A 22,254-nucleotide genomic window follows, 5' to 3' on the forward strand; every position below is an offset into this window, starting at 1 on the left:
TGTGTTAAAAATAAATAACAATCGCATCTTATTCCAGTTACTCTTTGAGTAAATAAATGTCGGTCAGCCCTTTTTTCACACGTATTCGTTAAAATTTATATTACACTCTTTATTAAGTATAGGTTTATTATTACGTGGGCATTTGTCTCAATAAGTAGATAGGTAATACAACTATTACATAATTAAAAAATTACATTTTATAAAGTAGGGAAATTATTAAAAAAATTATAAAAGACAATACGAGTAAAATAATTATTTATTAAATTAAACATCTAGAAAGAAATCCATCAGTTAAATTTAAATGGATGGCATAAGAACTGGGTAAAAATTAACTCATCGTTATTTGATGTCGTACGTAGAGCTGCTACGATGTCAAGTTCTAGAGAAATAAATATATTAGCCTTCCTTAAGGAAACTTTGTCAATATAGTTTATGGTAAAAGAATTGTATTTAATTTCTATAAAATAAGTTCAGATTGATGATAAAACTAAGATTATTTAATTTTGCTGGAAAGGCTACAGCTTGGGTATAATAACATGTCGCTACGAGTGCTACGCGGGCCATTCTATATTTTCGTTGGTTTTTATTTACATTTATATTTTATAAAAAATGTAAAACATACTTTGAATTATTACAATTGGATTACAAATAAATAACCATTCTTAGTTTTATATTATGATACATTATATTATCTATGGTGTTTTATTTTAACAATGTTAATATGTAGTTCAGATTTACACATACGCCAGCTTGCTAATTATTGTTTTAATATGACCGCCACTACCAATCTGTCCATAACTTCGATTTAGTTTTTAACATTAATATACGAACTATTTTTATATCGATATTTTTAATTTTGAACAACGATAGAAGTGCGAAATTAGAGAAGGAAAGGAAAGAGAAGCCCGCTGTATGTTTTTATATAAATCTCCTATTATTACGTGTGTTCACTGGGGAAGCCATACGCCGATATACTAATCTACCTAGTTTTGGCGAAAGGTTACTGGATCAGTCGGATATAAATAAATGTATTGCTGGTAAAGCAGTAATGCCTTGAGGATACGATACATACAAAATATTGCAGATGCTTCTATATCCTTAACAAATAAGTTTTTTTCGATATCAAAGATAAAGCAATATAGTTTTCTTGCTTATTTCGCAAATGCAATGATATTAATTTCGTAGGAAATCGCAATCTTCCTTCAGTAGCTTATTGTTCTCGGGATGGGTTTATTCCGCTTTAATATTATAAAAGTTTCTTCCATTCGGCCTGTTATATCTGTTTTATATTAGTACTAGTACGGTAGTATTAGTACGGTCTCATTCATCCTTAAAACATATTTATATCCTCATAACATAAAAAAAGTCAAAGGCGCTACTATAAACAAAATGTTAAAGATATATGTATATAGAAATAATAGCTTTCAGTCTGCGGCATTGCCCATGTAGTCAAAGAAAATCCCATGGGAATGGGATATTTAACCACAGTTAAAAAATATAACATTAATAAAGAGGTATCTCTAGCCTCCTATCAGACACAATAGTCATACCAGAAAATCGCTCCGTTCCGACGTGAAAGAATGGCAACCAAACAACGCACACTACGGATCGTATCGCGTGAAGTCCAATCGTCTACATTAATAGATTAATAGTCTACATTTTTTTTTCGTAGATTGTGTATTAGAATACATACAAAAAATCTAAACGATTTGAAAATAATGTCATTAAAACAAAAATGACCTGGTGCTCGAGTTTTTACCACGCAAGCAATTGAAACTTTACCCCATGTCATCTAAAAATCATTAGCCCGCAATCAATTCGAAACACGACACCTTTATAATATTTTCACTGAGCAAGCAAACCGAGTTTTTATTTGATGACTAATATTTTATAATTAAGTTGTATTGAACAGATAACTCCCGATTGCATCAAAGCGTTTTCCATTTATAGGTATTAAATATATCAGTAGCCACCATTTAAATAAAAGACTAAAGAATCGATTCGAAACTCGATTTCCCAAATAAGAAATAGAAAGAAGCAGAATTTTATTTTATTTTATAGTTTTTACAATGCGCTTAATTATTATACTTTAACGAGAAACACACATATGAATTAATACACGTCACATATACAGGGTGTAATCGTTAAGTGTGCACAGGCGATTTTTCCGTAAGTATTACAGATAACAAAAAACTTTAAACTGATATCGAAAGTACTTAACCTAATGAGAGAAATGGCCGTAATAAATTTTTAAAAATAAATCGAGAAATATCAAAAAAAATATCTTTAAACCCTCCCATACATTAAGTATGAAATATGAATATCCCGTATACATTTAATATGAAAGATTTTAGCTTTGTTTTTCTTTTTTGGTTTTCTGCTTTAATTACTTCGCAAATTTGAAGTGGCATTTTCCACGCTTTTTCCGGACATTTTAAAGATATTTTTTTGATATTTCTCGATTTATTTTTAAAAATTTATTACGGCCATTTCTCTCATTAGGTTAAGTACTTTCGATATCAGTTTAAAGTTTTTTGTTATCTGTAATACTTACGGAAAAATCGCCTGTGCACACTTAACGATTACACCCTGTATATGAAATACATGTATGCAATATATACATAGCGTAACTCAATTTGAGAATATTATTTGTGCATCTGTTATGGCTCCATAAAAATGTGGAAATGTCACGTTGTTTCGCGCTACACATAATCAACTTTGCTTGATTCAATTAGCAATTAAATGCACACGTACGATACAATCGACTTTGCTCGTAAATCGATTATCTTCAAGTACACTTGATATGCAAATGGGACTATTAATTTGATCACTTGGGGTTGAACGTTGCGCTTATTTTGGAATGGGATCTTCCATATTCTATGAGCTTTACCGTTTGGTACAAGATACCGTATAACACAATGATAAATAGGTTCCCATAGGTCACGTTAACAACAAGAAAGTTCAAGTAGAATTAGATATTAATGATGTTTTGAATATTAAGCTTCTTCCTTTCTAATTAACTGCCTTGGTGATGTACTGACGTACACGATTTGAGCGGAAGTGAGGGTTAGTATAATTCCCAGGATGTTTATTATTTTCGAGTAAATACATAGATTTCCTCGTGAACTTTACTCCTATTAAAAGCATCCCTAACATTTCTGAAAAACTATTAATGTAGGTATAATGCATGAAATTAAAATTCCAATTCAAATACATTTACATATTTTAAATTAAAATTTGAACTGAAAAATAAAAACATGGTGACTAAAATATTTCTAGATTTAAAGAACAAATACATAGAAAAAAAAGAATTGTAGGATCTGTAGGTAGAAATGGAGTTATGCGAATATACGATCAATGATCCATGTCAATGTTTAAACATAGTTGAAGCTTTTATGGTTTAGTTAAAGTAGAAGTTCCATTACTTTTATTTTTTGGGCCTCAAATATATATTTTAAGTACGACATTTCATACTGACTATCAAGCAAAAATATTATTTGGGGTGTAAAAAATAGGAACGCTATCATCCAAATTATATTATAATCTTCATGATCTATTTATTGTTAAGTAATGTCATCTGATATTAAGTGATCATCCTTAACAAGCGCGATAGTTGATGGTAGAGCAGTGGTTGTTCCGCACGTTAAAACATATGATTATAGGCTCTACCTATTCTTAGAAGCATCTATGTATTAGTAGTAGTTCGGGATAATAGCACGTGTTAAATCGTTCAGAGCTTTACCGTACGTGGAAGGAACTATTTATATTAATGTATTTAAATATTTTTTTAACTTAAAAAATTTACATAAAATAAGTGTAAATTAAACGATACAATCACGCGTGCTAGTGCAGGTATTATTAAGAATTAAGTACAGGCGCAAAAAGATGGAGTACATACAGTGGGTCGCATAATTTCCTCGTTCCTTCGTTGGACAGTCGCGTGCAGCCCCGTGATACAATCGGTTCAAGGAACGCCGTTGCACCGGCCGGCCTATGATTACGCCGTACGCGCTCCTATTTTAATGTCATTATAAAATGTTAATGTTCTCTTTTGCTGGAACATAACTCCTGTATGTAAACGTAAAGTGGTCACATTTTATTCGGTAATTTGGCATAATACCTCCACCTACTCCGCGATCAACGATACGATATGATGAGATATTTTTCACTACAAGGCTCCAGACGGTGTCGGTCTTTACAAATATCATGCTACCAAAATTGTTGACTTATATGCGTACATACACGTAACAAACTTCATATTCAAAATATCACAGATATATTCATGAAAAATACTTACACTTAGCTTCTCCGTATGCGTAAAGTGATGACGATGTGACTTTCCATATTTTCCGGTTTTTGAATCAAAACGAAAAATAACTTCTCAAAAATAATCCTTCCAGTATAAACGAAGCTTAACTGCATAATATAAGTAAACGGTGTCGGCATTTATGCAGGAAAGTTTAAATTACCAGTCTACCTGGCTGGAGTCCCGTGACGATACCGCGTGCATTATAAATCGCATGCGGCATGCCATACAACAAACTCCTTAACACGCTCTATGTAAATCTAGCTATGCCACTGCAATATACCTACTGGGCTAAACTTTATTTTACATACAGGTAATTCATCGTGCATAACCTAGATACAATATAGAAATTTGAGACACATTTCAGTTTTTATGTTATTTGAAAATGTTCACAGTATAACTCATGATAGATACCTATCCAAATATCCTGAAAGAGTTTAACTAGAGGTGTAGGTCTTACAACAACCTACTATTACTGATGATCTTGTGTACTGATAGGTAGTTGAAAACTTAAAAACAATAATTAGGTAGATACATCGTTTTATTTTTAATTCAGCGATGGTAATCATCATTATTACAGTATGTAGAGAAACAGGTCAAACTGAAAGAATTGCTTATTGAAGTTGAATCAACTGGCAACTATATAGCAGCTAGTACAGATAAAAATAAGGGTTATTGTTACAGTTGGATGGAAGTACACACGCTTGTAAAACATATCAATGCGGTGGAGGCGTTGGCAGAAACATTGCTGAAGCTTTGTGGCGCTTACGAAACGGACGCACTAAACTCCTCACCGCATTAGGCAATGATGCTGACGGAAAATATATACAAAGTATCACACCGGGTCTCGTACTTGAAGGTATTTGTATTTATATACTTGCTTTTCGTATTAATTATTTATAATAATTCCCTATTTTGCATCTATAAGTTTTTTCCCAAATAAAATTAATAGCTTGTCACTAATTTCAAAATTCGTAGCGCTGGGATCTTTTTCCTACACTTTTCGCATACCCCTATGCTACTCTTCTTTCAGTTTTTAAGACAACTAATAGAGGTATATGCATAGGTATAACTAATATAATATAGCGTAGCACGAAAAGTCCTAAAACTCTAACTTGTAATTAGAATTAAAGATCGTACCTCATGATTTATAATGATCATCATTAGCAACCCTACATATACCTACTTCACAATTATTAACCGTTTAATGAAAACCTAAAAAAATCCGTAGGTATATTCAAAGAAACTTATTTCCCTACATCCATGGTCTCATTAAATGATTACCATTACCAAACAAATAGCAATTTACTTACTAAATTATGTTGAATACAATAATAATAGCTAGTAATTTGTTCCGTAGATTGCACTGCAAAAGAAGCAAGAACCGCAACATATGCAGCCATGTTCGATAAAAAAGGAGAATGCTTAATCGGATTAGGGGATATGGAAATTCATAATCATATATCGATCGACCTAGTAAGTTCACGTTAGGTACTAGGTATACAAATAGCTTTTCGAATATCGCTTCGGACTTAAGATTTAATTAAAATTATGTTCTCTACAAGAATAAAGTAGAAATATTTTATTATTTTTGTTTATTTGCAATGATTAAAATCAAAAATGATCAACTATAATCCTACAGCCTACTAATAATAAAAATACCAGTTTGTGAGAATGGATGTATGTATGTTACTCTTTTACGAAAATACTACTGGACAGATTAGGATGAACGCGCACATGTCATTAATTTTTATTTTCCTTAAGGTGATGAATTAATTTTTCTAACATTTACGGCCCTTTTCAAACCTTCGTAATTTTTATATTATTAAAGTTGTCGTGATGAAAATTCTTGACAAGAAAGTTCAATAGTAACACAATACGTCTACCGTTTTAGAAACATGATTCCATGATATTTTCTCGATAGAAAAAAAATACAAAGTTCTCATTGTTATTTTTTTATAATCTCTGGCATCTTCAAAATAACAAACGTAAAGTTACGACTTTTTGGATATTAACTATAAAATATACAACCTATACGTCTACCGATTTAGAATTTTGAAATATGCGATGGTTTTGAAATAAACAAGAAATACTTGAAATTAGCGCGCGACCAGCCAATATAGCGAGAGCCGCCCTGTACCTTCCTACCCCGATCGCTGCACGAGTCATTCCCGCTACGGCCGTCACACGGGGAACTTGTGTCGCTCGCGCAATCGTAAAAAAGGGTGACAACACGATAAGACAAAATGAGACAAATGGGGACAATAAAGAAAATAAGAAGAAGAAACATAAAGGTTGGAGAAAAAAGAATGCTTACAATTGGAACAAATTAATGAAGAAGTTGGTTTTATTTTAAATTTGATGATAATTGTATTATAGACGATGTTTGATATGTACCCCTGTTTTAAGTACATAACGAATGTGTAAGATTTTTTTCATTTATAGCATAGATAATCTTTTCGGAAATCCGGAATCCAGAAGGAAAATAAACCCACTGATTGTTCACAATGTGAACCCACTCCTTCGTAAGTACCTTTATTCAGTCAAAAATGTATGTTATCAACGTTCTACTGGTTTTATCGCATGATTCCATTTTTAGCAAAAAGCAACAAAGTGCAAAGAAATAAAAAATCATGGTGAACTTAGTGGAAGTATGGCGGACGTGATATGGAACAGGAGCTCATTGGAGTAGTATTATATTTAAAAAAAAATACGAAAAAATTTCAAGAATTACATTTCTTAGTAGGTGGTAGATAAGTATGTTGTATAAAGACTTTGATGTTGATATTTATTTCATTTATACTTACTACACCTGTGCGGGAAATTGCTTAGTACTAAAACAGGTTTATATTCATATTTACATAGTAATGTGAGTTTTCATTTCGAAAAATTTTGTGTAAGTATATTAAATTGAGTTCCTGGGTGATCTGGAAACACAATTGGGCCCGGAAGATGGCGCTGCAGTCACTCCTCCTAATCACATGAACCGATTTGGATGAATATTTGTGTGCACATTTCATTGTTGTGGGATGATTGGTTGATTCGTTTTCACATTAGCTAATATTATGTATTTTTGTTGTTAGAAAGTAAACTTAATTTAATGTTTATAAAACATTTTTATTGGTATAAATAAGCCAGTGTTCGTCTCACATTGCTGTACCTGCCTACCTACCCTACCAGGGCCTAACTTTGTTCTGGCTATTTTATTTTGATTATTTGTAATGAATAATTACAATTATAGAGTGCAAAAAATAAATACATGCGTCAATATATTTTGTGTTTTTTTTTAAACAATTTTTCTATTTAAAAAAATATCATTCCGACCGCGGCTTTGCCCGCTTGGAATTAGGTTATATCGTGAATCCTGTTTTATCCCACAGAAGTGTTCAGTTCGGATAAAAAGTATCCTATGTGTAAATCCAGGCAATTAGCTGTATTTTATCAAAATTGGTAATGTAGTCTTGACGTGATTAAGTAACAACTAACAAAAAAATATACAAATTAACATCCAAAGTTTCGCATCAGTTTTACTGTATTAGTGATATCTTCCACTCTTGACTTTGACTGAGAAGAATTAGGGTTTATAACTTCTTTCAGAAATAGTACCTTTCATTTCTGGGCATGATGTAATATCTACGTCAGCATCAAATTCTATCTAAATCAATTCAGTAGTCCGCGTTATTGATTACCATTTCTTTTTTTTTAGAGTAACAATATTTTTTGTTATTTTAAAGATTATTTAAACCTGTATTATTTTGTAATAAAGTAAACATTACGAAATAATAATTATTATTAATAATGTCTAAGTAGTTGTTGGAAAGAAGATTATTTGTTTATAAGCAAGAAAATAAAACCAATAAATCAACAATTGAATAAATGTATAACAATATTATAACTGTATGACGACTCCATACATGTTTGTCCCGAGTCGGCCAGCGGCAGCGCGGCGAGTTTGTAAGAATGACTTCGCGCGCACCCGCGTTCGCGATAGCGAGCTATTAGACTCCGCCCGCCAAGCAGTGGATTTTTTTTTGTGTATCGTCTTAATTAAAAAAAGTGGAAACTGAACCGTTAATTTGATTTCATAGGTAAACAAACATTTAGAAGTTTTAAAGAAAGCGCCGCTAATAGTGATCGACGGTAACATACCTCAAGATACAATGGATCACGTCTTGCAACTTTGTCACCAGCACAATAAGCCAGGTAAGACAAAAAATAATTGTTAAATTGTGGAAATTAGCAGAAAACTGTTGGTAATCAAATCCTATTGATGCACCGCCTTTTTTAAAGGCGGCGGCGGTGCGTATCTTGGCTCCACCCATATATTACTTTCTTATTTTCAATTCAACCAAGAATCAATAAATTTAATAGTCTGATATATATTATAAATATTAGTCATAGACGATGTTTTTCCAGTAAGATTAAACCTAAAATTGTAACAACTATGAATATATGTATATATGTATATAACATATGAAATAGTAGTATTTGTCATGAATACAAATCTTCTATAATAGCATAATTAATTGATTAAGGATATTGGATAAATTAAAAGAAAGGCTCTTTATTAAAAATATTTTTATTTCATTCCATAATACAGGTTACATCATATTTTAAAAATAAAATATAGGTATTTGTACCTTAATCGGACGGATTTAGCCTAGGTTATAATCCTAATCTATTTCTTAGTGATAAACTTAATTTCAAATGCCTACTAACTACTGGTGTAAAAACCTTGCACTATTTTCTAAATAACAATCGTTATAATTGCTAAAACTAAACATAATACACGTCTTGTATATAAAAAAGAAAACATTAAATGTCATTACTGGAAATATTATGTCAATTCATTAAAACAATAAAAGAGAATACAAATTTTCAGATCTTTTGGACGGAAAATTTTATGAAAAAAAAAAAATATTTTAAAAACATTCAATAGGTCAATCAAAGTTTGCTTTATCAATTATGAAGCTATCATATCATTAATAAAAGTTCATTTTTAGAGAGAAAATCATCAAACCAGTTTTGTCAAAGCCACTTGGATGACAAACTTTTTATTGGGATTTTACTTAATAACGAGGGGAATGTAAAACTATTTGTGCTATTTTATTCAAGAGGGCAAGCAGACAAATTCCTTTCAAAGTGGTTAAGCTAATCTTTGCATAAGAATATAAAAAATATATCAATCACAACAATTTTCTAAGCAAGTTTTGTGCCATAGTGTAGTAGAAAACAGTTACTTAATGCCCTCAAGAACTTGTCAAAAATTTAACTTCTATAAAAACCAATTTGCTGTTGTTGTAGCTGACCACGCAGTTGGTGCAAGGCATGCTCAGGTTGGCTGTGCTGCATTTGTCCAACTAAATTTTTAGCTTCTAAACGCAGCTCATATAATTTGCGAGACTCTAAGAAGAGCAGCACTGCTGCAACACCTGAAAATATATGGAGGAAACTTAATTGAAACAGTCATAGATACACAAGTTCTTATTTATAAAACTATGTAAAGCAATTTAGATTAATGATTTTGAATAATTATCTCATAGTAACTTTACTGAGAAAAACCAGCAAGAGAGAGTCATAAATAAATAGTATCAATTGATGAAGTATGCAACATTTTATTAAACAGCAGAAGAAATCAACTCACTGATGACGTACCGAATAAAATGAATGCAATAACAGCAAATGCATATGACCATGACAGAACATTGAATGCTGGATACATAAGCCAGTCACGGCGATAGCAGTTTGCTCCAAATATTACCACAGCTAAGAACAGGAAGGCACCTGCAAAAATAATATAAATTTAATTGAATTATTTAATCTAATTTTTATTAATACTTTAACTTATAGACAATGATTTTGCATGCAGTATCTGTATTCGAAGTATATGTAGAAGGCACAATATAATAATCTTGTTCCCAAAGAACAATAGACTAAAGGTTATAAGTAATTCAAGAAGGTGAAGGATGCAATTAATACTCTATATGAAATTTGAGCTACTACCTGGTTTAAAGATACATCATTTACAATGTTTATAGTAAAAAATACTTACTTGATACGGCAATCATGACAAAAGCAGATGATACATATATCCATTCATATCTTAATACAGGCCGGAGTGGCAATCTTATAATCACACAAGCTAATAAAACCTGTGCAGAGAATGATAGAATAAATGCCAGGGTCACAAACGCCTGGACTGCCATCAACCAGCCAGGTAATAGCCATTCACGGATGACATAGTACTCCTAGAAAATAAATATAGAATAGATTATTTCAACTTTTATTATATAAACTATGATGTTTATCCAAAATCTATGATAGTTAGAGCAAAAATGAAACCTATATTCATAAAACAGTATTGCAATTGCAAAATAATATTGCACTAAGTTATTACAGTATTAAACTTACTTCACTGAAGATATAATGACATCCATGGAATAACTTGTCGAATTGGTAGGATGGGAAGCGAAAACGATCAAAACAGTATTCCCACAAGCCCATGTGTTTAAAAGATGAAAACATTTCCGGATAGGACTCTATCCAGTATGGTCCAGCAAAGGATAGGAGCAAAAACAATCCCGCGACATAGGTTATTGTTGCTCCTATCAACGTAGCATCTGAAAATGAAATAATATTTACGATTATGTATTGAAAATAGTAAGAAAACCTTACATTTTCCTTAAAAAAGTTCCGATGAATATCTTCAAATCTACGAGACGTTCAAATTGTTATTGATATTTAAGGAAAAGCAATAATCTAAAGCTAATGTAAAGATATTTTTCAATAAATGGGCGTGCCCGAAGTTAACTTACTTGAAGCTTTCGGATATTCGTTATTGGCAGTCATGTTTATATATTTAATCACACATTAATAAAGTAAATGACTAATTATCTTGGTTATTACAACATTAATAAAACACCGTTTGTTATTTATCAACTGCGGCGTCTTTCAGTTTCTATTTGATAATTTCAATGAAATTTAATCTGTCAAAGTCTCGATTCAAAACAAATGTTGTCATTTGTCAGTTACAATAAATTATTTACGTCAGATACGAGTCTTTTTGTGTATGATTTTGAATCGGCGCGATTTTTTCAAATAAAAATAATATTTTCCTAATCTACAATACCGAAATAATTTAACAATTATCTCTGTTTATTTTATGTGCTTAAATCAATATAATTAAACTTTCTTCTGTGAATAAAAATCGATTAATAGTAGCGATTTATGATTATAATACGTTTTTAATTAATAAAATCCACCTTTTTAACGTATATGTCCAATTCCGATATCAATATCGGAATTCCGATATTGAGCTCAAATATCGGAAATCAATATCGGAATTCAAAACTATTCCGATATTACATGCCCTAGTAGCGACCAAGAAGCCTATATCTAAGGGCGTATTCAGAAAGAAAGCTTGAAACTTGTAAGCGCTTATAAGCGCTTATAAGCGCTGGTAACCCGCGCAGGAAAATATATGAACATGCGCTTATAAGGGCGTATTCAGAAAGAACGCTTGAAACTTATAAGCGCTTATCGGTGCTTGTCATGTTCATATATTTTCCTGTCAGTGCTGTCAACCCGCGCAGGAAAATATATGAACATGACAAGCGCCGATAAGCGCTTATAAGTTTCAAGCTTTCTTTCTGAATACGCCCTAAGCGCTGATAGGCGCCGACAAGTTTCAACAAGTTTCAACAAACTTGTCGGCGCCGATCAGCGCTTATAAGCGCATGTTCATATATTTTCCTGCGCGGGTTACCAGCGCTTATAAGCGCCGATAAGCGCTTATAAGCGCTTATAAGTTTCAAGCTTTCTTTCTGAATACGCCCTAATACACTATAAGCTTCTTGGTAGCGACCACGTAGCGACGCATAGAATCAAAAATGGCTTCTAAAAATCGCAATAGCTTGTGTCCTTAACATCAGCAAAACCGTATCACTTTTATACCCATAGCGATGCTTAGGGGATACAGAAGCCTCCGCATGGCACCTGAGTTGAGCCAAATAAGCCTTAAGAATAATGTGGCTTTTTCTGCATTTTTAAAAAAAATGGTGCAATACTTTAATCATCTTTATGCATACTCTTGTATTGGTTTATTATATAATGGTTTATGATAATAATTAAGAATTAGCATTTTTCTCGAGTCAGATACTTAAGTCATACCAATGCATCTTTTTATGTAATGTTTTTTATTAGTAAACAGTGAAATTTCTATAGAAGTAACGAGAAGAAGGGTGAAGAGGTTTGTTCTAAATAAAAATCTAGAAATTAAAGATAGAAAAAATTTATTTCAACTTAAAATATATCTAGCTGCACATTTGTTTATGTAAAAATAAATTACAATAATTGTAAATTCTAGTAATTAATGCATTTAAGTATTAGTATATTAATATGATAGTTAATGAAACTGGATTTTATCCCTGGTTAAATTTGAATGAGGTTCAAACACCATTTAATGGCAGTGGTTATATTTTTCAGGAATAAGTTTAATTTTTTGCTTATTAGAACAAGATTAGAACAGTTACAGTGTAAAATATACATTTTCTATAAAAACTACTTACAATATACAGTTGTTGTACAGTTAGATAATATTATGTAATATGTAATGCATAAATATATTATTCACAAGTTAGTTTCAGCTGCATCTCTAAAAGGGCATAATATCCAGTCGTTATATTGTTTTTTAACAATCCAATGGCAAACCCAAATTCAGACCATAGACACAAAGTCTTACTGAAGTTAGTGGCACTGGACACTGTTAATTTTACTATTATTAATTAAAATACTATTATTGTTTTATCAGGATGTGCAATATATCTTATAGTAAATGGACGGCACATATATCACCTCAAAACTTAAAATTAGAACAGGCATTGTTCGAAAAAAAAAAACAAAAAATTGGTTTGGACGGAATTACAGACATATAAACAAGATTCTTATAATTATTATATTTAAGCGCACACTATCATATTGTGCTATCCAGGCACTGTCTTTTATACCTTAACAAGTACATTTAATATCTTTGCAATAAATCTTAACAATAGTTACACACTACAAAATATAACAGTTATCATTGGTGCGTCATTTTAAATTGTGTGTTCGTCAGATCCTTTAATAATTCGTTAATATGACCAATCTAATATATGATACTATTATTTGTAAGTTTAAGAGATTCGGATTTTATACCGTAAAAAATGTATAAATTGTACCAAAATGTACAAGTACTATAAAGTAAAAACACAAAATAAATATAAAAAATGTAAAGGCACGTAATGTTATCGGTGGATTTTTATGAATAATAAAAAAATAGAATAAAATAAGTAAACCTATTTGTGAAAAAACTAAAAAAAGTAGTTTCCAATTAAAAATATATAAATGTAAAAAATGGACGCAATGTGATGTTACTTAATCTTAAATGTTAAAAATACCAACAGTAATACATATTCTTAAGGCACCATAAAAGGACGGTACTTAGTTGTGATACTATGTTACGCTTTAGTTTCCTCCTCTAATTCAAAGCGGGCTTGGGACTCCTTCAGCCTCCTTCGCTTTTTAGCTTGAATATTTGATTCTGTGAGGAAAAGTGCTGCCGTTATCAGGCAAGCAATTGCTCCCACTACACCCAAGCCAAATGACCAACCTAGAAAAAAAATACAATTTTTTATCTACAAAAAATCATTTCAACAAAAAATGTTAAATATTTGAACATTCTACAATAAATCATAATTAAATAATTATAAACACAAATAAACCACGGCCCTAAAAAAATTGGATGTCCTACCAACATTAAAGTTTCTAGCTGTAATAATTGATATAAAAAAATAAATATTTGAATGTAGTGTGCATTACCTAGATAGTTATTAGCATGATCTGGCATCCAACCATCTGTATTCCCTGTACACGCAAAGACAATAACAGCTATAGTTCCACTTAGACCTGAAAATTGAAAAATTGTTAATTACATACAACCAAAATTAATTAACTTAATTTTCGTAAAATTATTCAAAATAAATACCTGCAGTAAGCATGATATATCCTAAACTTTTAATAAGTATAACGAATCTCTTTTGATCCGGCCCACAACACGTGAAGAAAATGATCACCAATATCGTAGAAATAAGCACGCCTATCAGACATATGGTGAAAAAGAACTGTGTAGCTATCATAAATCCTGAAAGAAAAAAATGATGTTGTTAAATTCAATTGATATAGGAATTGAATACAATTACTTCTAACTATTCATTGATAGGTAATACTTTTTCAGTTATATTCTATGACTTTTTTCTATTTAAACTGCATTAATTTTCAAATAACGTTTTTTTTTCTTGATGTAAGATTATTTATCTACGTAATTATTACTATAATAAGAACTTTTACATCAATTGTTGTCATCTAATTATTCTAATTATTTTTATTTAATAATTACTGAGAACACTTATCGTGATATTTTTTCAAATAATTTATGACAAATAATAACAAATGACATACATAATCATGTGGATTTTCAATTAAAATCGATCTTAATAACGTCAATTAACCTTCATCCGGCACGAAGTTAATTCTAATAAGAGCACGCATTGCGTGGACAAAGACAAACGTATTATGTAATTAAGTTTCTGCCCACAGAAACATATTATAATATATTATCTACATTGGAATGGACATTTTAAAGCATATGTACTGTTCGGGTTCAATTTTTATCAATATTCTAAGACTTCTTTGATAAAATAAAATATTATAAATACCTAAATATTTATTTGAATTTCGCAAATACCAAATTTTTGGGAGATATAAAGTACCCGTCACGAGAAGCTATAAATTATGTAAACAAACATCTTTTACTAAGTAAACATTTTATACTGCGAGATAATAATAAATTGACCATATTCAATCGACATGAAATATAGACGGGTTATATGAAAGTAACAACCTATTTAATTTAGTCGGATCATATTTTAACGACGCAAAGCGCTATCGTTTGTGTTTCTTGGTACCGGAACGCGTCCGTCGCAGGGATTGTGAACTATCGGGACGCCATTTTGAAATAAACGCATCATTTGAGTTGTTTCATTGCTTTGCATATATCGCGGATCTGGTTGTTATTGTTAATTTTGTTATTGTTTCGTTATCACTTTTTTATTGTTGTTACTTTAATTGTTGCGTTAATTTTATTTGTTATTACGTATAATGGAGCCAGTAGCCAGTACATCTAAGGAAATAAATTCGCCACGAAAAAAACGTCAAAAGGTGCGTAATACAATTTATCTAAAATATATAATAAGTAAAAAGAAAGAGTTGTTTGTTCAAACGCGCTAATCTTTGGAAACTTAAGGTTAATATTAGAAGTAGGTTTTAAATTGTGAAGTAATTGGTTAGGTTAATTGGTATACCTGGAGATATAGCTTGAGCTTCGTGTGACAAGTGACTACCGGTGATTTTTACAGGTGACGAGCTTTACGGTTAATGAGAAAAATATGGTGATCAACGTATATAAGTACGTGAAAGAAAATTGGCCATCGAATGAATATCCCTACAAAACCGAAATAAATAAAAAAACAGCATCGATTTTGGGAATTGGCATAGCATCTGTGTATAATATATTAAAAGAATATAAATCAGAAGAGGGAATAAAATCACCTATCAAGTCTAAAGACAGGCCTAAATTTTATCAGAAAGTAGACGATTTTGATAAATCCGTAATTAGGAAAAAAATTCAGTTTCTTTTTAAATGGCCAATTACCAACAATTCCCAAGATTCTTCAGGCAGTCAATGACGATGAAGATATGCCAAATTTTAGCGAAACAACTCTCAGGCGGCTAATAAAGCATTTAAACTTTAAATATATAAAACGACAGCGAAATAACGCACTTATTGATAGAGATGACATAACAATATGGCGGCGAAAATATTTGAAATCTATTAAAGACTATAGACAACAAAATCGCCAGATATTTTACATGGATGAGACATGGGTGAATGCAGGTTAGTGTGTTTTTTTTTATTGCAGTGAAACGGCAGACTACCATACGGTTCGCCTGATTGTAAGCAAATACCGTCGCCTTTACCGTGAAGTGATGTGTATGATACTGCAAATCTATTTGCAAAATAAATATAACCCACGCGCCGCCGACCTTGAGACATTAGTTCTTAAGGGCTATCACAAGTGTGTATTAATAATAATGTACTTCAACTCTTTTACTGCGCAAGACGCTAATTAACAAATGTTTAATTGTTTTTACAGGACATACCGTAAATAAAACTTGGGTAGACAAACAAGTTAAAAGTAAGAAGCAGGCTTTCCTAGAAGGACTTAGCATTGGTGCACGTAACCCAACGTCAAAAGGTAAACGATTAATAATTACCCATATCGGCAATGAGAACGGTTTTGTAGAGGGCGGTGAAAATATATTTGAATGCAAGAAGACGGGAGATTACCATGAATCAATGGATGCAACACATTTTGAACAATGGTTCGAAAACGTTCTCCCAAAACTTGGAGAAAATGCAGTAGTGGTAATGGACAATGCACCATACCACTCAAGGCGTCTTGAAAGAATTCCTACTACTGCCTGGAAAAAAAATGATATACAAAATTGGCTTGTAAGTAAGAATATTTCTTACGACGACAATGAAATTAAGACTGAATTACTGCTAAAAGTAAAAAATGTTAAAGACAATTTTAAAACTTATGTAGTGGACGAGCTTGCAAAAAAATATAAGGTGGAAGTATTGAGACTCCCGCCATATCATTGTGAGCTTAATCCAATTGAGCTAATTTGGGCCAACGTAAAAGGATATGTTGCTCGCAAAAATACAAATTTTAAATTTGACGAGGTAAAACAATTATTACAAGAGGGACTGCAGCAGATTACTTCGGAAAATTGGAAGCGTTGTGTGGAGCATGTTATCAAGGAAGAAGATAATTTTTATTCCAAAATCGATGAGATGATTGATAAAACTGTAGACAGCTTCGTGATACATGTCACTGATTCTGACACAGAAATGGAAACATCTGAATCTGACGAATAATTATTCTTAAATAATATTTATGTTAATTAATATTTGTTACTTAATAATTTATTAAATCTTAAACAAATTCATTTTTTTTGTTGGTCCAAATGTTGTGAACTCCTGAACACTTGTTTACAAAATTTATAGCTTCTCATGACGGTTACTTTAGTCATGTCAAGCGTTTTAAAAATATGTATTATATTTTAAAATATACGATATACCTATGCAAATAATGTTATAAATTGTGAGCTAAAAGGCTTGTGCCCTAGTACTGATAAGTTAAAAGCGTTATGCAAGCGAGGCACGATTCAATTCCCTTCAGACACAAACACTATGAAATAGCCTAGAAGTGTTTCATGTCAAGAACAGGCTACATAATGTTATGCAACTCCTGTTTGTCCCATTTTAATAAATTCCTAAATTGAAATAATTATAAACGAACTTCTAGCATAATTATATTTTTTATATGAAACTAGCGGACCGCCCCGGCTTCGCCCGTGGTACATATTTACATTTTCTCTACATAAAAACCATCCTCGTACTTCAAGGAATATAATAAAAAAAGAATTATCGAAATCGGTTCAGCCGTTCTCGAGTTATGCGCTTACCAACACATTTTGCGATTCATTTTTATATATAAGAGATTAAGACGGCCAGACAGGTAAGTATTAACTTATTTAAAATTGATGGGCCAAAAACTATGACTCAGTTCAGAACAATATAATGTTTAACACTGGTACAGTAATTATGCTATATATTCATTGTCAGACTTATGTTATGATTTGTGAAGTACATTTTCAATGACATTGAAAAGAACTTGTTAATTTTATTTTAGAACTTTAGACGTGAGAACTCTGAACAATGCTTTATAAAGTGACGTGAATATTTCCGTTGAAAGCGGATTTTATAATTGACCCTCAATGAACTCGTCTCAAATCCAATTTTCTATCAAATTATTTAAAATATAAAAACAAAAATAATTAAATCGAATTGTAAAAAGTTTGTAATTGAATTGTAAATTGTAAAAAGTTTTTGTTTTAATAAATATTAAATACCACATGTATTTCTATTTTTTAATTACTATCGGAGTACATGACGTACATATTATATACATATTTATAATCTTTTTATTACCTGGAAGCAAGTAACCACGTATTCTATCGTATCCCGTAGTGAAGGGATCATACACCCAACGACAACCCACAAAGAATCTTCGTTGATACTGATCCAATGGGTCGGGTAATGATCGAAAGCAGTGGCTCCAGAGTCCTAATCTAGAAAGATGAAAAAATATAGAACGTTTAATGCGTCTGAAATTCAAATTAGGAATTCCGCTATTAAGATGGCTTTTTCGGGGATACTAAGAGTAAGGCAGTAGATACTCTTATGTCTATATAGTATATATCTCTTCCTGTTTCGGTTGTATTCCAAAGGAATCATAATATGAACTTATTCAGTTTGCTTTATTACTTAACATATCATGAGATTTATTTATAAGAGATACAAAATTGTTTGGGTTTAGTTACCGCTCCATTTTAGCCCCGCGTATTCTCTCGTCGCTAACGAGCCAGTTGGGCGTGCCGAATGCCAATGCCACCGTCACAAGGGCGATGACAAAAACGGCAATGCCACAATTGCCAGCTAAGCTTCTGTTCTTCATTGTTTCTGCAAAAATCATAAGACAAACTTAAGAGTAATAAGCTATAGACTTTTGTAACTGTAAAACATATTAAAATTCTTATAGGTATGAAACTTTCTCTTGAACCCCGAGATTTTTAAACCCAAATCACTGGAGGGTCCTCCTTCGAGTTATAATATATTATTCATAGTACATTGTAATTTATATAATATTAATTTAGCCGGGTCCACACTGGTTGGTTTGCTTGCTACTCCAAACAGAGCAACCACCCTATGCTTTCTCTGTGTGCAGTTGTGGACCTGCTAAATGCTAATGGTAAATGGATGATTGATTTATGCAGTCAACAAGAACTTGTTAGTTGTTAGTTTCTTATAACTTCCAAAAATAGAAAAGATGTTTAATTTTCAAGAAGAAATAGAAGATTTATTAAAAGTCCCAAGTTCTGAAACTGTAGGATTTCTAACTGTCCCAGACCAATGTAAATACGACCGTAAACGAGTGCTTGCGCAAGCCGCCCGCTACAACCACTTTATTAAAGTTAATAAAACAAATAAAACCATATACTTCACCATGTATCACCAAAGGGGAAGGGGGATTAAAAATGGCCCAAAAAATCACGTGATTAATGGACGACCCAATACAAAAAAAACTGGAGGATAATTGTTCAAAAAGCGCTTGTTGGATAGACTAAAAGATACAAGTTAAATTATATCGGATAATTAAATTTAAATCGTAAAACAATTCACACAGAGCTTTTATGGCCGAGTGTCATTTGCAGGCAACCTTGGTATACATACCAAAACCATTAATACTTTGCTTTAACTATACCAAAGTAATTATACAAGACAAGGCTAATGCAAAGATGAATACCAAACATGTAGTTTCGTAATAGGTATACGTTAAATGAATGGTGGAGGTACATTTGGTTATAATCTACGTAACATTCGCCCAGAAACAATGCTAAAAAGTTCACACGCGTTAGTCACTGTGAGAACGACTGTTCTTAATGTTCAGGGTTGAATTGCCGAAATACGTCGATTTCAATTCAAACTCAAAAGCTGATTTTTAAAGAAATTACGAATTTTACAACGTTTATAAAAACACTTCCGTATTTCGATTAAGAATAGATCCTAAGCATTTAAAGATAAAACCCCTATTTTATTTTATATTGAATAAGTATTGGAAAGTTTTGTGGAAGGGAACAAAATATTTCTTATAGACTACAGGCCCATGTTGAAAAAGTTATGGGTCATTTGAACCACCAGGTGACCTATCTAGAACGATAAAGGAGCATAAAATAATAAGATTCAGCACTATGCCGTCACTTGTAAGCTGTCCAACTGAGTGCAGATGAGAATTCTATTCGAGTTTGCAATTTTTCGTCTTATTAAGGCCTAACTTAACATTGTGAAGAAAGAAGGCTATTTACAGAAAGTAGTACATCTGAAGTCTGACCACCAAGTGTTTTTTTTTTTTTTTATGCAATAGGGGGCAACAGAGCAGACGCGTCACCTGGTGGTAAGTGCTCCACGTCGCCCATATGTACGCACAGTGTCAGAGACAAGTGTGTAAGAAAAAAGGTACTGTAGGTGGCACTCAGAGACTGCCACGGTAAAGCTTTGGCTTGCATAAAAAGTATCACCGCTGTGCCGGGCATAGGCTTAATAAAAATATTTCACTATACTTTACAACTTTATCACAGTACATTAATCACACAAATACAATAAAGGCCTTTTGTTAAAATGATAAATAAAATTAAGCAATAAAATATTAATTTATAAATTATCTCTTTGTTTGTCACAAACATTATAAAAAAGTTTCTAGATACATTTATAAATAAATTTGTAGTAAAACAGTGTAATATGTATTTTTCTCAATTATATGATCTGTACTATCTCAGGTTCCCATCTGTTAATAAATAGTTGACCTTAATTTCAGCGTACCCTCAGTTCTAAATTTAAGATTTATAAGAAATGCATATAATACTATTTTATATCAAAATATCAATTGAAATCTAGCAAAAAGAAAGAAGTGGCAACCACAAACACACAATAATAGATAGTGTTTTAAAAATTATGAAATAAGATTTGCAATGAAAATTACTTCATAAAAATTGAAAAATTATATCACTGCTAGATAGTCCATCTATCAAGGAAGGCAATTATATAATATGGCAACATGCTAAGACCAATAGGAATGGATCAATGCGGGTTAAACCATGGGGCACAGCTAGTCTATACAAATATTATAAAGAGGAAAGGTTTGATTTTTTGTTTGTTTGTTTGTATGAATTGAATAGGCTCCGAAACTACTTGGCAGATTTGAAAAATTCTTTCACTGTTGGAAAGCTACATCATTTCTGAGTGACATAGGCTAGGTTTTATCCCGGAAATCCCACGGGAACGGGAACTATGCGGGTTTTTTTTTTTGAAAACGCGGGCGAAGCCGCAGGCGGAATGCTAGTATTCAATAAAACTTAACATGTATAATCATTTTTTTAGGAATTTTAACGAATACGATAAATTGATTGTAACGACGTATGCGCAAAATAGTTTTACTTGTTTCTCCACTTTCCATAAAAAGTAATTTTGTAGAAGAATAAACCTTGTTTTTATAGATGATGGTTTTTACATAAAGCTGGGAAATCTCGATGGGGAAATCCAACAATATTGTCTCGTTAATCTTTAGTCTTTACTTTCATTTCAAACCTAACTATTACCATTAATTCAAAATGAACATTGATTATTGATATGATTTCCTAAAATTCATCACTGCTTAGCTTAACCAGTCATAATTATTATTATATGTACAATTTTATGTTCTTTAGCGTTAAACAATGAAACATTGTGCAAAGAATCGTTACATTTTAGTTTTCTTACCTTATTGTGTTGATTCTGTCACAATAAAAACTAAGAATCTTAATCAAAATAGGAAACAACTTTTACGATCTTACATAGCCGATAATAATTTTATGTAAAAACTTTTTGAATCGAGATATTATAACATACTATTGCACTATTTTTTGTTGTTAAATGCACTGTTATTCGCACTGAAAACCTTTGTAAAAGTTATTTGTATATTGTAAGTTTAAACTTAAAACTTAGTCACGTCTAAAGGGTGGAGCCAGGTGTAAACAAATCAGTGCCACTACCTAACGAAATCTATACTCGGATTTTTAATTAGATAAAGTAAACTGACAGCAGCTAATGTCACTTTGTAAAATAATGTTGCCACATTTAAAGTAATATTGAGGAATTCAGTTCTCATTCAATCAGATGAATGAACAATGAG

The 22,254-nt window shown here is 31.6% G+C and overlaps 3 protein-coding genes across 4 annotated transcripts in view; 1 reads left to right on the plus strand and 2 right to left on the minus strand.

Annotated features, from left to right (window-relative positions):
- The window catches only part of LOC149909764 (uncharacterized), a 97,335-nt gene that overhangs the window by 71,401 nt on the left and 3,680 nt on the right, over positions 1–22,254 (plus strand). For both annotated transcript variants that reach the window (XM_090119863.1, XM_090119864.1), the window contains exons 8-10: positions 4,991–5,165; positions 5,667–5,782; positions 8,395–8,509. In XM_090119863.1, coding sequence (XP_089975989.1) covers positions 4,991–5,165; positions 5,667–5,782; positions 8,395–8,509 — 406 coding nt within the window. The remainder of the gene's footprint in view (positions 1–4,990; positions 5,166–5,666; positions 5,783–8,394; positions 8,510–22,254) is intronic.
- On the minus strand, positions 8,870–11,298 carry pck (Claudin superfamily protein pickel). Its single transcript, XM_090119865.1, has 5 exons — positions 11,122–11,298; positions 10,718–10,926; positions 10,359–10,554; positions 9,962–10,090; positions 8,870–9,738 (listed from the first exon to the last, which is right to left on the minus strand). The coding sequence occupies exons 1-5, from the start codon at positions 11,153–11,155 to the stop codon at positions 9,575–9,577; spliced, it is 732 nt and encodes a 243-aa protein (XP_089975991.1). The 5' UTR covers positions 11,156–11,298; the 3' UTR covers positions 8,870–9,574.
- On the minus strand, positions 12,581–22,111 carry sinu (claudin family member sinuous). Its single transcript, XM_090119866.1, has 6 exons — positions 21,843–22,111; positions 18,851–18,989; positions 18,459–18,598; positions 14,328–14,483; positions 14,162–14,248; positions 12,581–13,952 (listed from the first exon to the last, which is right to left on the minus strand). The coding sequence occupies exons 2-6, from the start codon at positions 18,982–18,984 to the stop codon at positions 13,801–13,803; spliced, it is 669 nt and encodes a 222-aa protein (XP_089975992.1). The 5' UTR covers positions 18,985–18,989; positions 21,843–22,111; the 3' UTR covers positions 12,581–13,800.

The sequence above is a fragment of the Colias eurytheme genome, chromosome 3, assembly GCF_061535395.1.
Source record: "Colias eurytheme isolate Ceu_HAF_F1 chromosome 3, ilColEury1 Martin Lab GWU primary, whole genome shotgun sequence".
NCBI lineage: Eukaryota > Metazoa > Arthropoda > Insecta > Lepidoptera > Pieridae > Colias > Colias eurytheme.